The 20,109-nt window shown below is 44.1% G+C and overlaps 1 protein-coding gene and 2 pseudogenes across 3 annotated transcripts in view; 2 read left to right on the plus strand and 1 right to left on the minus strand.

Moving 5' to 3' along the window:
• Positions 1-5,982, plus strand: part of PGCKA1 (PDCD10 and GCKIII kinases associated 1) — an 83,914-nt gene extending 77,932 nt beyond the window's left edge. For all 3 annotated transcript variants that reach the window (XM_073805141.1, XM_073805140.1, XM_033856913.2), the window contains 2 exons: positions 3,153-3,206; positions 4,238-5,982. In XM_073805141.1, coding sequence (XP_073661242.1) covers positions 3,175-3,206; positions 4,238-5,171 — 966 coding nt within the window. In that variant the 5' untranslated portion in view covers positions 3,153-3,174 and the 3' untranslated portion in view covers positions 5,172-5,982. The remainder of the gene's footprint in view (positions 1-3,152; positions 3,207-4,237) is intronic.
• Positions 2,278-3,144, plus strand: LOC101320936 (CDGSH iron-sulfur domain-containing protein 2 pseudogene; annotated as a pseudogene).
• A 10,881-nt stretch (positions 5,983-16,863) lies between the features above and the next one.
• On the minus strand, positions 16,864-20,007 carry LOC109548845 (lysophospholipase-like protein 1 pseudogene; annotated as a pseudogene).
• Positions 20,008-20,109: the final 102 nt, after the last annotated feature.

The raw sequence follows: 20,109 nt of genomic DNA on the forward strand, positions 1-20,109 counted from the left end.
CTCCTAGAAACAGGGAAGCAGAGGCTCTGGAGTTGGGCTCTTAAATCTCAGCAGTAATCTCACTTCCGGGCACGTTGCTTGTGTGGCCACAGCGCCAGCAGCAGAGGGTGGGGACAGCCAGCCAGCCTGGCGAGGGTGCCTCAGGGTCAGGATGACCTTGATCAGCCTCAGAGACGCTGGGAAAGCCAGGTGTCGCTCAAGACAAGCCTCTTTCATTCTTTCTTCTTTCCAGAAGAAAACCTTCCCTACCTACGACTCTGGAACCCACCTGCCTGACATTTTTCAGTAATTCACATCTCACGATTGCTTCAATTACATCATTAAGACCTGTAGTGTGCCCCTCTCTCAAACACTCCAAAGCCCTTTTTTTCTTTTCTTTGACTTTTTTTCTTGCCTCCTATCCTCCTGACTTTTTAAAAACAGATTCCAAGATAAACAAAGGTACTGCAAGCATGGAAACGCCAGATTTTGAGGGCGCAAGTGGGGAGGGGAGGGGCTGATGGTGGGGAGGAAGCGCACAGGGGGCTCTTGAACCTGTTATCCAGCTGATATATAAATTATTTGCAGCAAATGGACATAAGTGGGGAGCAGAGGCTGGAAACAAAATCCTGGGCTTGGAAAATGGGGTAATTTCATTGAGAGTGCATTGAAAAAGGAAAAGGTTGTACACATATCGCTGGCTAAGCCACCAGTGATTTCTCTCTCTGTGGAATTCTTGTTGCACTTGGGGTGCGCGTCTTTCAGTTGGCGCCACAGTTGATAGAAATATACCATTTGGCCCTTATTCTGGAAACAAGTATTACTTGGTATTGTTAATGCTCTTGTTTGTATGTGTGTGTACGTCATGACAACTAGATTCTTTCTTTCTTAGGTGCAAAGCTTCCGTCTTTTTTTTTAAGCATGCTGTATCTAGACAAAGCTGAGTAATAAGTATATGCTTATTATGAATATTAACTCATATAATCTCCAACAATGCTATGTGGTAGATGCGTCATTATCCTCATTTACAGATGAAATAGCTGAGGCCCAAAGTTACACGGCAGAGCTGGGACCTGACCCAAATAATCCAGGCAATCTCCCCATCTCAAATCTGTAATAACATCTGCAAAGACTTTCTTTCTTGATCACACGAGGTAACAGTCACAAGTTCCAGAGATTAGAATGTGGATGTTGGATATCTTTATGTATGTGTGTGTGGGTGGGGGTGTGTAAATCTAGTTTCCTCTAACCAACCAACTAGTCTATACTTCTTAAAAGGCACCAGTAATTTTCTCTGTGGTTAAAGGCTTATGAAGTAGCATCCTGGGAAATTCATGCATGATTGAAAAGAAGGAGAGAGAACAGAGGAAGCAGTGACACAGCTGACGATGAGCAATCCCTCTCTCTCCCTAGTACATGCATCTCATGGAGACAAAGGGACTAGGGTTTTAGATTCTGTCACTGGCTTGTCTTCTTAAAGGTTGTAGCTGTTAGAGATGGAAGATGACTTAAAGTTTCTTCCATACTAATTTTTAGGATTTTCAGAAAAGACCAGAACAGTGTGGTCAGTTTTACATGAAGAGAAGGTTTTATTCAGAGGGCAATCATGAGGGGAAAATGCAACTTGGGAGAGGCCAGGGGACAGAGGGCAGGTGGGAAATGAAAGAAGCAAAGACATGAGTCCATCTGCCACCAGCAAGCCCGAAGGGGCGTGTCCTTGAACTGCCAGAGAGTGGAGTCCATGGATCGTAGCCAGGATGGGACTCGTGGTGGGAAAAGCAAAACAGAAGCAGTTTAGTCCAAGTAAAGCTTGTGATGATCCCTCCAGCTCTAATCTCCTCAGGTCTGTAACATGGAACGTAGAGATCAGCTGCCGTACCCTGACATCTTTTAATGCTGAGTAGCTAATCCCCTGCCGCGGAAACCTCTCCACTCTCTTACACCATCTGCTGCTGCACGTGGGCTGCACCCCGGTTAAGCCCACGTCCCCTGTGGAAGGCAATGGAAGAGAAAACGCACAGGTCCTTTTCAGTCCCACCTTTCTCTCCCTAACATTCGTCAACCTGTTTTTTCCTCATTTGCAAAGTGGAGATGGCATAACTCCCAGGGCTGGGGAAAGGTCTGGCACAAGAGACAAGTGTAAATAAATGTTTGAGAACTCTGAATCTGTGATTTTAGATACGTGAAGGTATTCCGGGTAACCAGTGCCCTCCCTGAATCGCGTTATCCTTTTGCCAAAAATTGTAACTCTACTAACTTTGAGTGTATCTAGGAAAGAAAAAGCAAACTTAATTCCTATTAAAATGTCATTCAGCCTCCCCGGCCCAGTCCAGGCCGAGAGCGCCCGCCTGCTGCTTCCGCTCTCCGCGCAAGCGCCCGAAGCTCGGCCGGAGAGCGGCGGAGCCGCCGGCGGGGCCGGGAGAGGAGCGGGCGCCGCTGGCCGGGAAGGTGCTGGAGGCCACGGTCCGCGTGTTGAAGGTGCAGCTCCCCGCGTTATCTTAAGCAGCTCCCAGTCCCCGAGAGCATTACCAGGATCGCCCGGCTCACAGTTTCAGAATGGCTTTGATTATTGCCTTTCCTCGGTGTACTTGCACTACCTTGCGGTTCGTCCATTCCTCCCGAAGAAAAAGCAGCAGAAGGATAACTTGATTAATCTTACAATACAAAAGGAAAATCCCAAAGTGGTGAATGAAATAACCATTGAAGATTTGTGTCTTACTAAAGCAGCTAATTGTAGGTGTTGGCGTTCTAAGACGTTTCCTGCCTGTGATGGTTCACACGATAAACACAACAAATTGACTGGAGATAATGTGGGTCCACTAATACTGAAGAAGTATAATAGTAATGAATTAGGATGGAATTCAATTCTGTGCTGTAAAATCTTATAACAGTATTTTTCCATTCTTTGTTTATAGAAGATCTTTCAAATGGTAGTCTTAAGTATTGCTACTGGTTGAATAATTATTTCTGCCAATTTATTTTACACTACTGTTTATATTTGACACTTTGTATATTCAGTCATTTATATAGAATTAAATCGTGCAACACTTTCACTCTGATTTCAAAGAATTAATGTATCTTCCTACAATAAAACGAACACTTTTTATTTTAAAAATAAAATAAAATAAAATGTCCTTCACTCTGTTCTCTCCTTTTTATGCCTTTTTTTCCAGATGATAACAAAAAGCAATCCAGATGGGGTGCAGGTGCTGTAAAATGCTACAAAGGTAACATTGAACAAAACGTCCCATCCGAATGGAGGAATTTGTGATTACTATGCAAGCACTTTAAACACCCTGCATGGGTTCAATGCATTCACCCAGCTTGGGGCATGACCACCATTGCCAGGAAATTAAGAGTTTGGAACCACTTTAATGTCATTTAAAAGAACACGAGGCCTGGATTTTTAAACATTTTTTGCGCAATGCTCAGAGTGTGTTGGGAACGCTGTCTTTCTCTGAGGCTGAATTTGGTTTGGGTTGAATTTACATTCCTCCAGAGAGCTTCAATGCAAAGAAAGTTTGAGTTTTTGAAGATGCCTGAAATGGCATCACTGAAAACACCCCAGTCACATATGTGCTTTTAATTTTGTCCAGATTCTATTTCATAAAAATTTGGGCAACATGAATATAATTCTGTATAAAATAAAGGGGAAAAATTAACTGATGATTTTGCTTCCTTGACAAAACTATCTTTATTATGTTAGTTCTGTTCCGTATCTATATCTATATATAGATCTATAGATAGATAGATACAGGTATATACACACACACACCCCTACATACATATATAAGTTTTATTCCACTATAATTATAATCTGATGTTAGGCTCTATTCAAAAAAATATTTATTGTAAGTATCTTTCCTGCTAGTCCAGACTTCATATTTTAATTACTACATAATATTCCATTGAGGGGTTGAACCATCAGTTCTTAACCAGTTATTTTCCTGTTGTTGGATATTTGTTTTATTTATTTACATTTTTTGTTTGTTTTTCAATTTCATGACCCACTTTGTTCTGTAACTTCTTCCTGCCCTTTTTTGAATCCCTTCTTAAGATCTATTTCCAGTTGGTAGAACATTTTTATACCAACTATATATATTTAATGAGGCACACATATAGACTTAAAAGAGTAATCATGGAAATTTATAGGAATTGTAGAAAACAGCAGAGCCTGTAGTAGATATATTAATAATGAAAGTTAGTTATTAATAAAGTTAATACTTAACCCGACTGGTCTCCCTTCTTCTCACCCCAGCTATCTCTTGGATCCAGTTCAAGTGCCCTCCCCTGGTTATGTCAACGAAGTAAACAGCTGCAAGTTAGATGAAGACGATGCCGTTAAGTTAAAAGGCAAACAGAGCCGCGAAGTGCTGGTACACAAGGATGACCCTCCGAGCGAGAGCTCCAAGAGGACCACGAGCAGGTACCAAACGGCTGCTCTGCAGGAGCCCTGCGGGCCGCCCCAAGGACCGCTTCTCCCGGGGGACATGGCCGGGGGACCCTGCGCTGAGAAGACTGGCGGGGCCGTCAATGGCCTCGGCCCCGCTGCTGCCCTGCAGCTCGCTGGCGATCCCGGGTGCCCCCAGGGGGACAGGGGCTCCTGGGCCAGTGCCACAAACAAGGGTCACACGACTCGGCCCTTCCTTGGAGGAGGAAGCGCCAGGCAACCGGACTGCGTGCTGCTGGCTTCAGGAGAGACCCGTGTCATCGGAAACGGCGACTCCAGCGCGTCTTGCGCGGCAGGGCATCCCGCCTGGGAAATCCCAGACCACGTCCTCCAGATACCCGCCCCCGATTACCCTCAGCTGTGGGGCTCAGCCGACGACGACGCAGATCACGTTGACCGCGAAGAAAAGGACTGCCTTTTCAAGAGCCACACAGAGGAGGAGCCTGGGCAGGGCGCTCCCTCCGGGGCCGGGGAGCGTGGTTTGAATATGCCCTTCTCGGTGAAGAGAAGCTGGGATTCGTTAAACGAGGCCGTGGCAACTGAAGTTCTAAGTGTATACTTTAAAGAAGAGGATCCTGCACAGGACGTACCTGTGGTCGATTCGAGAAACGGGTGGGAGGAGACCCAGGGCTCCCTTGGAGATGTGAGTGGGGAGACGGCGGATGAGGACGCAGAGGTGGCCGAAGCCCTGGCCGCTTTAGAGGCAGCTACTGCGGGAGAAGATGTGGACGAGGCAGAGTAGGGGAGCGGCTTTGCGCCGGCAAGGAAGCCAGCGTTGCGCTGGGCGTATGGGGCTGGGTTTGCTCCTTAGACACAGAGCTGATGACCGCAGCGCAGATGGGTGGCAGCCTTACCGGTGGTTGACACCCAGCAGCTGTTCTGATGGCTGTGAGCGCCTGGGCCACACCGCTTGTTAAACATGGAGAGTACCACCGTCTAGATGGGCTAAGACTCGAGACACGAGAATAAAAGTCAGAGTGGGCCACAGTGCTCGTGTCCACAGCACATGCAGACATTAAACACCCTGCTCGGCACCCCGCACGACTCCCCCAGAACATCTGGTGCAGATGTCCCTGAGGATGCGCTGACGTCCCAGCGCTTAATCCCAAGGGCTTAAGGTTCACAGAACATTCTGTTTGACTCTAAATTCTCTATCTTGCTTTTGAGAGCCAAACGTTATACCCAACCCGAGAAAGGTAACTACCCCCACTTAAAGTGCCTAATGTATGGTTTACCTTCAGGGACAATCACCCAGGGAACTAATAACTAACCACTTGTTGGACCGGGGGTGAAGCTCAGCAGCTTCCAGGGTGGAGCACGAGCCGCCCGTAAACACATGGTTAGTCATTAGCTGTGATATCAGGACACCTTGACCTTAATTTTTTTACATTATTACTTTTTAATCTCCTGTGGGATTGGGGAGTCTGGTCCAAATAATTATTTAAACTGCTTGTGTCAAATTCAGGTTTTCATGAGATTTGGAACAGCAAAGAGATAGATGGAGTGTTTTGTGCCATGTTAATGTCTGATTGTGATTAAAATATAGCAACATATGTGTCTGTGTGTCTTAACTCAAAAGTGCTTCTAATTTTCCCAGACTGAGCATGAGTGACCCTTGATGTTTCTTTCCATTTAAACAGCTAGACTATTAAATTACAGATGAAGAGGAGACTAGGTTGGTTTGCCAAGAATGGCTTTGACTCTCTGTCCCTGTAGTTCAAACTCTTGACACCATGATTACCTGTGCAGATCTGACCTTTAGGATGAATAGCCCTCTCTGGGTTTCAGCCTTCTAATTTATAAACAAGGACAGCCATTTAGACATGGCTTGATGGAGAATTTAGAGGATGGTCAAGAGTATTTAGAAAAATACCAACATGGAGGATGATTTATTATGGTGTTTCATAACACAGGCTCTAAAATCTGACCTTGGTTGGATTTCCAGCTTTGCATGTGACCTTGGGCAAGGAATGTATCCCTTCTATTTGCCCATTAATTAAGTGAGAATAATAATATGTATTTCTAGAGATTGTCATAATGTCATCGCTCCATTTTGGTAATTATTTAACATAAACATGATTTCTGAGCCTAACAGACTGACATTTCCCTGGGTTTGCTTGATGGCAAGCCACCTCTACATACAAGGTCACTCAGAGCTTTTAAAGGCTAAACTGTTGGCATCGCTAATTGCGTTGTTGGTTTACTGTTCTGTTTAGTACACCAGATGCTTAATATTTCAAAGTGGTTCCTTCAACAATTTCCTAAGTGTACCTGTTGGGATCAGGTCCAGCTGCATGTGATAAATGTCTTATAAAAATAGAGATTTATTTACCTTCTATGTAAAAGAAGTCTGGAGGTAGCAGTCCAGGCTGGTAGAGGATGCCATGGTATCAGCGACTTATGTTCCTTCTATCATTTGGCTTCCGTCTCAAGGTTACTGCGTGGTCCACAACGGCTGCTGGGGTTCCAGTCACTCATTTGCTTTCCATGCAGGAAAAAGAATAACAGGTCAGAAGATCTCACTCCCTCTCTGTTAAGGACCTTCTAGAAGTGTAATTCAACCTTTCCACTTGTTTCTCATTGGTCAACATCTGGTTACTTGGTCACATCCAGCTGCCAGAAAGGCTAGGAAGACTTACCTTTCTAGCTATGAGCATGGCTTTCCCAACTAAATTCAGGATTCAGTTACGGGGAAGGGGGAGAATGGACGCTGAGTTATGAGATGGTCTGCTTACAGTCTGCCACACCAGGTCCTCAAAACACAAAAGCCCGGGATAGAGCTGATTTGAAAGAGATTGAAAGATATTTACAGTTAGTGTGACAAAGGAGGAGTCTGAACCTTTGGTCCAAGGAGGACTGGACAGCTACAGCCTTCCCAGCTTCCCATGGGTATCTCCAAAACAGAAGGATGAAAGAAGAAAAATCGGACAAGGAAAGGGGAAAGTGAGGTATTCCTGCAGACAAGTCTCTTTCCCTGGCACAGAAACACACTTCTACATTTACATGTTTACCTAATTTTACATTTTAGGACGGCTACAGAGAGTTCACCATGATTAAAAACTCTCGACTTTTAAAGATTCTTTATATATATTTAGAAAATTCTTTATATAAAGAATATAAAGATTCTTTATATTCTTTATATGTGAATAACTGCTTCAAAAAGGTTAACAGAATTTCATGTGTTTTGTTAAAAGCAGCCCTGGCCCCAATATCCAGGCTCCACTAAAGGACATCAGGGCAAATGTCAGAATCTTTAGGTTGAGAAGAAACTCCACATTTTAGCTTTTTCCCCGCAGCTTGTCTAGCAGCTGAGAATCCTGCTCTGTGCAATGTCTTCTTTCTGCAACCTGGTCCCACCCCTTATCAAAAGTGGTGCTGTTGATAGTGATGCTTTTCAAACATTCTGGACAGTCTGACAGCATAGATGCACTCTGAATGTAAGGCACTGGCTGTGATTAGAAGTGGACATCACAATCCAGAAAGGAGGAGATATATGTATATGTAGAGCTGATTCGTTTTGCTGTACCGTATAAACTAACACAATATTGTACACCAACTATACTCCAATTAAATAGATATATATATAGAGAGAGAGAGATATATTAAGAAGTGGACATCACAGTCTCCTTGATCTTAGCAAACTGCATTGCATGGATATTTACCATGTTAAATCTTGATTTTGATATAAGATTATTTCTATATTACAGGTAGTTTTCTTGAGCTAGGAAGTTACATTTCACTTTTTACTGATAGTTGAACTATCATATAAATATGACATTAGACGTTTTTCCCTGGTTTCCAAGGCAGATGGTAGCATATTGTTATAACTGTCAAAGCAGATCCGCAAGGGATTAAAGAGGATATCAGGTTCTCAGCACACACCCATTTGTCCATGTTCAGTAACTTTTAGCCAGTCACCGTTTTCCTCTTTCTGTCTTCCTCTGCCCTGACCCTAAGGGCAAGATTATCTCTTTTCCTCTTTTTTTTTCTTTAAATTGAGGTATAGTTGATGTACAGTATTATATAAGTTTTATTTGTACAGCATAGTGATTTTTAAAGGTTATACTCCATTTATAGTTATTATAAGATATTGGCTGTATTCCCTGTGTTGTGCATTACCTCCTTGTAGCTTATTTATTTCATACGTAGTAGTCTGTATCTCTTGATCCCCAAGGCCTACCTTGCCCGCCTGTTCCCCCACCCATTCTCATCTTAACTCTTCATCAGTATCTCCCAGCAGGAGGCCTTAGGAAGACGGAAGGAAGCACCAAATGCAAGTACATGAGTACAGATCTGACTTCCTTAGTTTTGTCCTCTGTGTGCAGTCACAGGAATGTGGCCTCTGCTCTTGAACTTGGACTTTATTCTTCATCAAGGGGACTCCTATTTGTACAATGAGTCTTTCAATGAAAATGTGGAAATTCTTGCTTTCTGTTTATTTATTTTTTCTTCTAGAGTAAACCTCATTCCTTTTAAAACGTGCTATTTTAGAGCTGGTGATAATTAAACAGAGACAAGCTGACATTTATTTTTCACGGTAAACGCTTTCTCTGTTAACTTACAGAAATAAGTTGCTCATTTATTTATGTACTAAATTTATAAGTTCCTCCAATGTATTAGGTTATAGTAGACATATAACAGGCTGACTTTTGAAGCACTCTCAGCCACTCTAAGAAACAACATGCTAGGCACATCTATTAAATATGCTTGGAGTTGACCATTAGCAATTTTTTTTTCAACTAAAGTGACTATGATAAACAAGCACCTTTTGCCTAGATCTAGGATGGTGTGCGGCACAGGTGAGACATTATTTGTTGAATGAAAGACTAAAAGCTTTTCACATGTAGTGGAGGAGAAGTCATGCAGCTGATTAAGATTCCGAGTGCTAACTGTGAGATTGGAATATGTTGTGATAAAGGTATAAATGCAGGGCTGTGGAAGCACAGTCTAGATGAATATGAGAGAAAAGAAATTACATGTATTGGTCACGCGTTTCACTCCGGCGGCCCTGCTCCGTTTGAATAAGGAGGCTGCCTGGTGGTCTGTGGTAAGATGGGCACAGAGTGGAATTGAGTAGCCAGTGGAGGTTTGGTCCGCATCACGAGGTCATGCTACCCCGAGGAGCTTACTCCCAAACTGAGACAACAACCTTAAGGAAACCAATGTTTGGGGCCAAGCAGTGGGAAACTTGGCTCACCACATTTTTCAGTCATCTTGAACTCAATCTTTCAAATCCTGGAGGGGAAAGAAGGAAAGGGTGTGTATTTGTGACATGAGACTCAGATGTCACTTTTCTCTTGGCGCCTCACGGTAGAAAAATACATGGGGGTTGGCTCCACGATTAACCCCTGCAGCCATGCGTGGCGACCTCCAGGACTTCGGAGATTCTGACCACACAGCATGGGCCGGGCACTCACACTCGTGCCCCTCTTCAGCCCTCATCAACCTGGGGTGGAATCAGCCTGTGCCTCTTGCTCATTGTATGACCTTGGGTTTAAGTTTCTTAACTTTCCTGAGCCTGAGTTTCCTCAACTGTAAAATGGGGATCCTTCCTACATCCCAAGTGGAAGGCAGACATTCTCAAATTTCAGGGTGCTTGTTTTATAAAAGCAGGTTTCTGGGTCTCAGCTCTTAGAGACTTGGATTCAGCAGGTCTTGGGTGGGGCCCCAGCATTTGCATAGTTGTTGTGGGTGTTTCTCCAGCCACACTTGGAGAAACTCTGAGACTAGAGCAGGACTTGCCACACCTTTTTGATCTTGCACCAGTTATCAGTAACAAATGTCCACTCCTACCCCTAATAGAAGTATGCTTACAAATAAATGTACCGGTCCTCTTGTACTATGTCATATACTTTGTAGAGCAGTATTAACATAACAGATATCAATCGGGTTTTAATATTTTCTTCCCATACCCCTGGGTTATGTGAAACCTACTTTGAAAACCACCGATTTAGAAGCTCAGATGAACTATCTATAAAAGCACTCTAAATAGACAAAACCAGACTAAGATTTTCGACAAGCTACATGGCCTATATATGCATGTGAGCCATACACTTAGAATACAAGCAAACGTGAAAATACCTCCCCAATACCACTCATCGCTACCGTTCACCCTCATCTCACACTTTGAGCTTGATTTTTTAAGAGACTTCTGTATTTTCGGCTTTTAAGCATTTTGGAATAGTTAATACAAAACAAGGGTAAACTATGACCCAGAGAGCAGAAGATAGACAAAGAATTTTACTCATTTCCCTTATCAAATCTACACATTCCCAATTCACATAAGTGAGACAGTTGGAGGACAGGCTGATTAGAATATTTGTTTAGTGGGGCTCTTGCTGTTTTGAAAACAAAGCCATAAAGTTTTCTCTTGACATCCGTTACCAACCTTAGAAGAAAATCCCACAAAAATAATTTCATTTCCAGGTTCTACTCATCCTTTTTCATTCTCCAAAGTAGCTCCAAAGCTATCAAGATTGGTACATATCAACTTCGGTCCTCGTATAAACAAGGGAAGATTTTTACAGGCCAAGGAGAGTTGCTGGTCTCTTCTCATGAACTAATGTGCTCTCCCTGTCTTAAATGTTCATGCCTAGAACAGAATCAAAAGTTTTGAATTACCCATTTATGAAGCCATGTGATCATAGGCCCTAAGATTTTCATGATGTCAGCCATTGTCCAGGAGACAAACCAAGAACTGTACAGTACTTAAATTAAAAGTTCATAGAGATGGACTTCCCTGGTGGCTCAGTGGTTAAGAATCCACCTGCCAATGCAGGGGACACGGGTTCGAGCCCTGGTCTGGGAAGATCCCACATGCTATGGAGCAATTAAGCCCGTGCACCACAACTACTGAGCCTGCGTTCTAGAGCCCGTGAGCCACAACTACTGAAGCCCACACCCCTAGAGCCCATTCTCTGCAACAAGAGAAGCCACCACAATGAGAAGCCCGCACACCGCAACGAAGAGTAGCCCCCGCTCGCCACAGCTAGAGAAAGCCCGCATGCAGCAACGAAGACCCAATGCAGCCAGAAATAAATTAAATAAATTAATTTTAAAAAAAGAAATAGACTAAAATTATTTTTTAAAATTTATAGAGAAAAATTTTATAACAAGAAAAACATATCTGCAGACACTTTCAAAATAATTTGCCAAACAATACAGTTATTGATATAGAAATTTTATTCAGTAATAACTAGTGAGAGACAGCAAGTTACTTTTTTTTGTTGTTTTTTTGGGGGTTTTTTTTGCGGTACGCGGGCCTCTCACTGTTGTGGCCTCTCCTATTGCGGAGCACAGGCTCCGGACACACAGGCTCAGCGGCCATGGCTCACGGGCCCAGCCGCTCCGTGGCATGTGGGATCCTCCCGGACCGGGGCACAAACCTGCGTCCCCTGCATCGGCAGGCAAACTCTCAATCACTGCGCCACCAGGGAAGCCCTGTTTTTGTTTTTGTTTTTATAGGTGCAAATATAGCTTAACTTTTTTTAAAACTACCATTTGTTAAGCATTTAGTACAGTTTCAGTTCTGCATAAGCATCATCTTCCTTAAGTCCACCATGACCCTATAAGTTGTAGGTATGATTATCCCTATTTCACAGATGAGGAAATGGAGGCTCAAAAAGCTATCTAATTCATCCATGGTCACACAGACAGTCAGTGGCAGAATCTCAACTGAACTCAGTTTGAACAACAAGCTTCCTTTTAAGGAATAGGTAATACAGCCTCTCTGTGGAGACAGCCATGTTGCCATCAGAAAAAAGGAAGGGCTGAATCAAAATGTGGAATTTCTAAGAAAAAAAGCCTTTGGTCTCCATTATTGCAGGGAATTCAGCAATCATAACAATCAAGTGAATGCTGAGATCTGAAAGTTGGGGGAACTTTAAACCAAGGTGGTGGAGCTAAGAACAATCCAGGGCTTCCCTGGTGGTGCAGTGGTTGAGAGTCCGCCTGCCGATGCAGGGGACACGGGTTCGTGCCCCGGGCCGGGAGGATCCCACATGCCGCAGAGCGGCTGGGCCCGTGAGCCATGGCCGCTGAGCCTGCGAGTCCGGAGCCTGTGCTCCGCAATGGGAGAGGCCACAGCAGTGAGAGGCCCGCGTACCGCCAAAAAAAAAAGAAATCCAATATTGGAAAAGTAAACTTACATGTATTGTCAATTGGGAAAGAAAGGTTTTTGGTTTTTGTTTTGTTTTTTTCTTTTTCTGGTTCTGAGGAAGATTTTCATAAAGAATTGAAACGTTAGTCAAGGCCTTATCTGTAAAATCTCTGAGATGGTCTCCGACCAATGATATTTGCGTTTTTACAATGATCACATGAACGGCCAGTGCAAAGTATCTTGAAATTCCTTTCCTCAGTATTGTCACCTGTAAAATGGAAGTGGTGGCTATGCCTCCCCCGAGCTGTAATGCAACTTACAGGAGATACAGAATATAAAGTGCTTAGCGCATACCCAGCACCGGGTAAATAATAAACGTTAGATGTGATTCTATCACCCAGTGAAGGTCATCTCACACTGGACCATTTTTTTATGAGTAGCATTGACACTTCCTTTTAATAACTAAATGTTGATTTCTAAGACCACCAAAGCTTTCTGCACCACTTCTAATCGTGTTGAATTATTTCTAAACTAGGTAAGTCCTTTTCTACCCACATTATTAACAATCATCTCAAGGTAAACATGCATCTTGGGGCACTTCAAATTTAATATTTTGTATTTTCATCATTATTATTTTTGTATTCTCATTATTATTATTATTATTTTTGTATTCTCATCGTTATTATTTATTTTCCTCATTTAACCATTGGAGGATACACAGTAATTTATGCCTAGTCACAATTCTGTCATGCTATGTCTGAAATGAATATTTGAGGCATTAAAACTAACCTATTTCTTTAATCCTCCCTTGCCACAAATACATTTTTATTAAATAAAATGCATTTTTAATGCAAGATAGAAATCTTGGGTTTGGTAGGGTTGGTTAGTTATTTCAGAGGAATTGTTTTGTTAGATGTTTTTTTTATTTGGCCAACATGAAGATATTCATCCATAATCAAACCCAGAAATTTTGTAATTTAGGTTTCATGTTATGATTCCAAGAGCATTTTCTCTATCATTTCTCAGTTAGAATGACTTGCAAATAAAAAGAAGTCAAGTTCTTTTTAAGACTATACCACATTCATGTCTTATCCTAAGAGTGATAAGATAAAATGAGAGCCTGTACCTGCAGAGAAAGAACACACCCCTTGTCTTGTAGATCCGGCTCCATTTAACATTGGAGCAATGAGATCATCCTCTCACTTAAGGTATTTGACCTGGTTCCAGAAGAATCTCAGGCCCAGACAGAATCTTAGAAGTTGCCTCTTCTACCTGATCCCTCCTACTCTCCAATCGCCCCTATCCCCACACTGGATCCATCTTGAATGTGAAGCAATTTTAATGTGGCAAAAACACCAAGAACCCACACTCAAATGGCCAAATACTCATCACTCTATCATTTATTTCACTAAAGAGGGGCTGAGTTTGGCAACTCCAAGGCAGCTCATTGAGTCAGCGCTGGCTGTGTCCGGCCCCATGCTACATGCACTACCTGCCCACGCTCTTATAATCCTGACGGCCTCCCTAAAAGGCACATATTATCTTCAGTCTAGTCTATTATCTTCAGTTAGAAGATTGGGATCTGAAAACATTAAGGTCACAGATGGCCAGAGTCATCTGAATGCCAAAGTTGTGCTCTGACAGGAGCTACAGTCTCAAGCCCTATGGCAAATCAAGGAAAGATGATGGAATGGAGGTTATCCTAAGGCAACGAAGTCCGGAGAGGGATTGCAAGAGCATTTCAGAGCAGATGCCACACCAGGGCCGGGGCCCCTGGCTGTGGATCTGAGGCAGCGCTGGGCAGCCTCAGCTGTAGGGCTGGATGTCTGATATTCCTTGTGTATCTACTTTTCTGAGAATAATTGCACCGACAGTGGGGTTTTGTGATTGTTGTCAGAAGTGATAGAAACTCAACCCAAAGGCGGTAAGACAAAAGAGGGGTGTCCTTGGAATGTTCATAAAGCTCGGAAGGGCAGCTGGGCCTCAGGGTCAAATGAATCTAGGCCTTGACAACAAACCAGGACTGCCTCTCTTCCCTCTGCATGTTCCCTTCCTTTCTTCAGACCAGCTTCCTCGGCACGGCCTCGGTCACATCCAGCTGCAGTCAGGGCAGCGGGGCGCTTGGCTGGGTTCTAAGAGGGAGAAGAGTTCTCCAAAGGAGGGGGCATCATCCCAGAAGGGAGAGGCACTGGGCTGATGGAGTTTCAGCTGCCCCCTGCACACACTACCTCTTCATCCTCAACTCTTTTTTCTATCTCTGTGCTTCTGCCTCCCCAAAATTTGGACTCTCCTCTACTCTGTGGTTCTTCCACGAGGCTTCTGAACTCTTACTGTGGTTCAGCAAAAGGTGTCCTGGCTCAGCTCCACACTTGGACAGAGCTGTGTGTGCTCGGCCTCTTCACAAGCCACCTTGATCAGCTGTGGTGGGACAGATACACACAGACCCTTTACCAAGCTACCAAGCTTGGCTGCTGACGATGACAGTGCACTCCATCAGGGTTGCCATGGAGACCACGGCAGGCACCATGACTTTGCCTGCATTTTCCTAGTTCTTAAAAGTCCTGAGAGATAGGTCATTTTACAGCTGAGGAAATTGCATCTCAGAAGGTAAGGTAAGGGACTTCCCTGGTGATCCAGTGGCCTAAGACTCCGCACTCCCAATGCAGGCGGCCCGGGGTTCGATCCCAGGTCAGGGAACTAGATCCCCACATGCCGCAACTAAGAGTGTGCATTCTGCAACTAAAGATCCCGCATGCTGCAACAAAGATCCTGAAAGCCTCAACTAAGACCCAGTGCAGCCAAATAAATTTTTTTTAAAAAGAGGGTAACATAATTTCCCCAACATTGCACAGGCAGTGAGTGTCAGAGCCATGACTCAGAGCCAACAGCAAAGGCGGGGGCCACTGCTCTGAGACCGCACTGCTTCTCACAGCCACACCACTTCCATGGCAGGATTCAGGGCATGGAGGTCTCCTCCAAATTAGAACTCAATTATTTCTACCAGCATCCACACGTACAGGGAAATAAGTTCCCAGGTGAGAAACTGGGATTTCCTATGAGAAAGACAATAGAGACCAGCTAGTAGGGTCAGAAAATGAGTTAGGAAAAATCCAAACTTCAATTTTTACTCCCATAAAATAGCTGATGATAATCTTTCATTTTTAAAGGTAGACTTTTGTTTGTTTATTCATTCATCGTGAAATCATGCCTACGTACTTTCTGAGCGCCCGGCCCTGAAAGACACACCACCACCAATAAATGGCCCAGGAGCTAAGCTTCCTGCACTTCTCGCATTCGGCCGGCAGAGGGGGCAAGTGCCAGCTCTGTGCGAGGCGGACAACCGCCCGCCTGGGCAGCAGCTGAAGCGGGTGGGCAGCGACACCAGCTGGGCGGCCACAGAATGCCGGGGACAGAGTCCCAGGTGCCCCTTCGGGTGTTTGGAGCTACCATGAGGGATCTCCAGGAAGATCTGAGAACAGTCCTGAAGAATGGTCTTGGGAGGATGAGGAATGAACAAAGGAAGCCCTGGATAGAACCTGCCCTGCAGACAAAAGGGTTCAGAGGATTTAAGAACTGGTAAGGACCTCGGGTGAAAAACGGAGTCTCCTTTGACCACAGCCAAGCCCTGAATGGTGGGACCCCACTTCCAAAGCACCAACATCCTGCTGTCCTCAGTGGGAGGGAAGGAAGTGTTCCTCCACACTTCCATTATATCAGATCATCAGGGTGGAGGAAAGCTTGATATCTGGATTTGAAAAGGAAGTGCAGGAGCATACAAGGCCATGGACTGTCAATCCCCTTGACAAGTTCATCCTGGACCTGCTGGTGGAAAGCTGAATCCTAGGGAGGATCTTAGAGAGGATATCAAAAGGCTGATTGAGGGCTTCCCTAGGGCTTCCCTGGTAGCGCAGTGGTTGAGAGTCCGCCTGCCGATGCAGGGGACACGGGTTCGTGCCCCGGTCCGGGAAGATCCCACATGCCACGGAGTGGCTGGGCCCGTGAGCCGTGGCCGCTGAGACTGCGCGTAACAGTGAAAGGCCCGCGTACCGCAAAAAAAAAAAAAAAAAAAAAAAAAGGCTGATTGATTAAGAACAAAACCTGTAACCCCAAATGACCCCTTTCTACTATAAAGTGAGATTTGGGGGAATTCCTAACATCCTCCCTGGTGCATATATTCTGGGTTTCCTGGTTTTCAAGAGCTGAAAATTGTAAAATCAGCTTTTCCACTTCCTTAGCAGATCATCTTGTTTTCAAGGCAAACACACACACACACACACACACACACACACACACACACACACACACACACACATACACACACACACATAGAGGAAAATTCAAACTCAGAATCCAATGAGGCACCCCAAAGAGTGAAGTTTGCTGTATATAAATTTTTTTTTACTATTTTAATTATTGTTTATCAAATTAGAATTTGGCAGTAAACATCACTTTTCATAAAGACATTACTTATATATTAACAAATCAATCAACTCATTCAGTCTGGTAGCTTTGTAAGAATCCATGACTTCAGTTTTTCTAGCTCAGCTTCGCTTAACTCTTGGTAAACACTTGGGAAACTATGAAACTTTGTGCTCACTCCTAGAGATTTTAACACTGAGTTTGTCTCTTCACCCCAAGAATGAAGAACTAACTCATCTGCGGTACCATGACACTGAAATAATTCAGGAAAGACACCATCACTTTTCTGAAGAGGTTGGTAAACAGCAGATGTCTTATTCAGAAAACTAGAAAGAGCAAGTACTCCTGCCACCTCTTGATGATTTCTGTATGCTAAACGCATTGCCACACACCCTCCCATAGAAAATCCTCCTACTGATACTCTGTTCTTCTTGATACCACTTTTTACTTCACCGTCAATCAAATCTGTAAGCACCTGACACATTACGTCAATTGATTCAAGGTGCTCTGGGTAGTCATTAGATATTTTAAATCTGTCAAACCATACATTGGAGAGTCCTCCTTTCAAAGAAGTATATGGCCTGGGAGGAGCTGTTAGATAACTTTTATGTGTTGGAATGTTAAATCTTGATTTAAAACTTGCTTGATCCACGTTCTCAATCCTTGTCCAGAATCACCTGAGCTGTGCAGGAAGATCAGAGGGGCGCTGTGCCTCACAGCCGGCAACCCATGCGGCGAGGCAGGCGCCCTGAACCCGACAGAGCCGCGTGACTGCCGCCACGACCCTGCTGCATATAAATTTTAAGAAATTTAACCAGAACATGAAGGAAAGATGGAATGCAGATGATGACAAATGACTCTGTGTTAAAACTGAATCACACAAGCACGCCCAAGGTGTGGGGAAAAAAGGCGCTGACCTAAGTAAATTTGGCAAACAGGCTTCTGGCTGGATTCTCTAAGGCTCACAACTAGAAGAATAAGTACACAGCATACTGCTCTAGTTGGAAACCTATTTCTCACAGGGGTATGTGTTCAAACTACTTTACATGTATGCTAGGGCTGAGACATTGTATAAAAATATTATAGATTGTAAGAGCCAGGTTTCTTTACTGTTGGAGAAAAGTCACAAAGAAGGAAAGTGGGAAGGTTAGAGGGAACCCTGTGGAGCTAAACTGGGGTCAGAGGCAGCAGTCATGACTCATGCTTTTGTTCTAAAGATAGTTACATAAATAAAGATGTGTGTATATGAATGGGTTAGTAGTGTGTGTGTGTGTGTGTGTGTATATGTGTGCCCAGAAGCAGTAACACCCCAGTATCAATGAGCACACCTAGTGCTCTGATCTCTATTTCTAAACACCATTCTCCAATAAAAGGAACCGGGGCTCCTTGATTAGTTAGTGGTGGATTCCAAGGCTAAGACTAGGAAAACAACATGAGAAGATGAGCCTGGAGCCTCTCGTGGTTCTAGAAAGTAAGAAAGGGCAAAAGGGATAAAGAGGAAGGGAGAAAGAAATAAAGAGAAGGAGCCATGTCGAAAGGACACAGGCACCAACCTGAAAGAGCCCCTCCCACAGTAAAAACAGCTGCAGGCAAGACCCACCAATGGATGGTGTAGTGGGTTGAACTGTGTCCCCTAAAAAAGTATGTTGAAGTCCTAACCCCAGGTTCCTGTGAAGGTGATCGTATTTGGAATTAGGGTCTTTGCAAATGTGATCAAGTTAAGATGAAGTCATCCTAGATTACAGTGGGTCCTATATCCAATGACTAGTGTCCCCATGAGAAGACGAGAGGACAGAGGCCCACACCCAGGGAAGACGGTCATGTGAAGACGGAGGCAGACAATTGGAGGGAAGCAGCTACACAGCATGGAACACCAGGACTGCCAGCAACCACCAGGAGGCAGGAGGGAGCATGGGACAGGTTCTCCCTTGGGACTCAGAAGGAACCAACCCTGCAGACACCTTGATTTCAGACTTGTGGCCTCCTGAACTGTGAAAGAATAAATTTCTATCGTCTTAGGCCACCCAGTTTGTTTTTTACAGGAGCCCAAAGAAAATAATACAGGTGGTAAAATTAAAGGGTGAAGCAGAAATAGGGTATGTGCCTAATCTCAAAATATCTCCCCTCAAATACTTATTAATTACAAAGGGAAAAATAGTGACTTTACCAAAATGAAAGCTGGTGGCCACCACCTCGACTAAATGGTGGAGGTTGACATCGCTAGCGATACACACCGACATCATGGCCTCCCCCACCAGCCCCCGATACGGAGCAATGGGAAGGGCGTCCTTTGCATAATGCAAACCCTCAGTCTAGTCAGGAGAAACAGCTGGCACACTGAGATTGAAGGGCACTCTACAACATGACTGACCAGTACATGCTATAACACGTCAAGATCATGAAAAATAAGAAAAGACGGAGGGAAAATCACAGGTCACAGGAGATTTAGGAGGCCGAAACTAAATGCAGTGGGAAATCTGGAACAGAACAAGGATGGTAGTGGGATAATTGGTGAGACTGGAATAATGCTGTGACTTAATTCGTAGTATTATGCTGATGTTAATTTCTTAGTTGTTTTTTAATAAATTTATTTATTTATTTTCATTTTTGGTTGTGTTGTGTCTTTGTTGCTGCATGCAGGCTATCTCTAGTTGCGGTGAGCAGTGGCTTCTTTCGTTGCGGAGCATGGGCTCTAGGCGCACAGGCTTCAGTAGTTGTGGCGCGCAGGCTCAGTCGTTGTGGTGCACAGGCTTAGTTGCTCCGCGGCATGTGGGATTTTCCTGGACCAGGACTTGAACCCTGGTTCGAATCCCCTGCATTGGCAGGCAGATTCTTAACCACTTCGCCACCAGGGAAGCCCTAATTTCTTAGTTTTGATCATTGTTCTGCGGTTATGTAAGATGATACCATAAGGGAATGTGGGGTGAAGAGTATACAAGAACTCTTTGTACTGCTTTTGCAACTGTTCCTTACATCCAAAATTATCTCCAAATTTTAAAAATACTAATCGGGGGTGAGGATGGCATTACTATGGGGGGAAGGAGGAATCCAATGGGGAAAGTCAGCCAAATGATCACTTGACAATTCAGACGTTAAGAAATCAGGCACTGTGATATTAAGCTCGATAAATTATACCAACCACAATTGTACTTTCAGTACCCAA

This window comes from Tursiops truncatus, chromosome 5 (assembly GCF_011762595.2).
Source record: "Tursiops truncatus isolate mTurTru1 chromosome 5, mTurTru1.mat.Y, whole genome shotgun sequence".
Lineage (NCBI taxonomy): Eukaryota > Metazoa > Chordata > Mammalia > Artiodactyla > Delphinidae > Tursiops > Tursiops truncatus.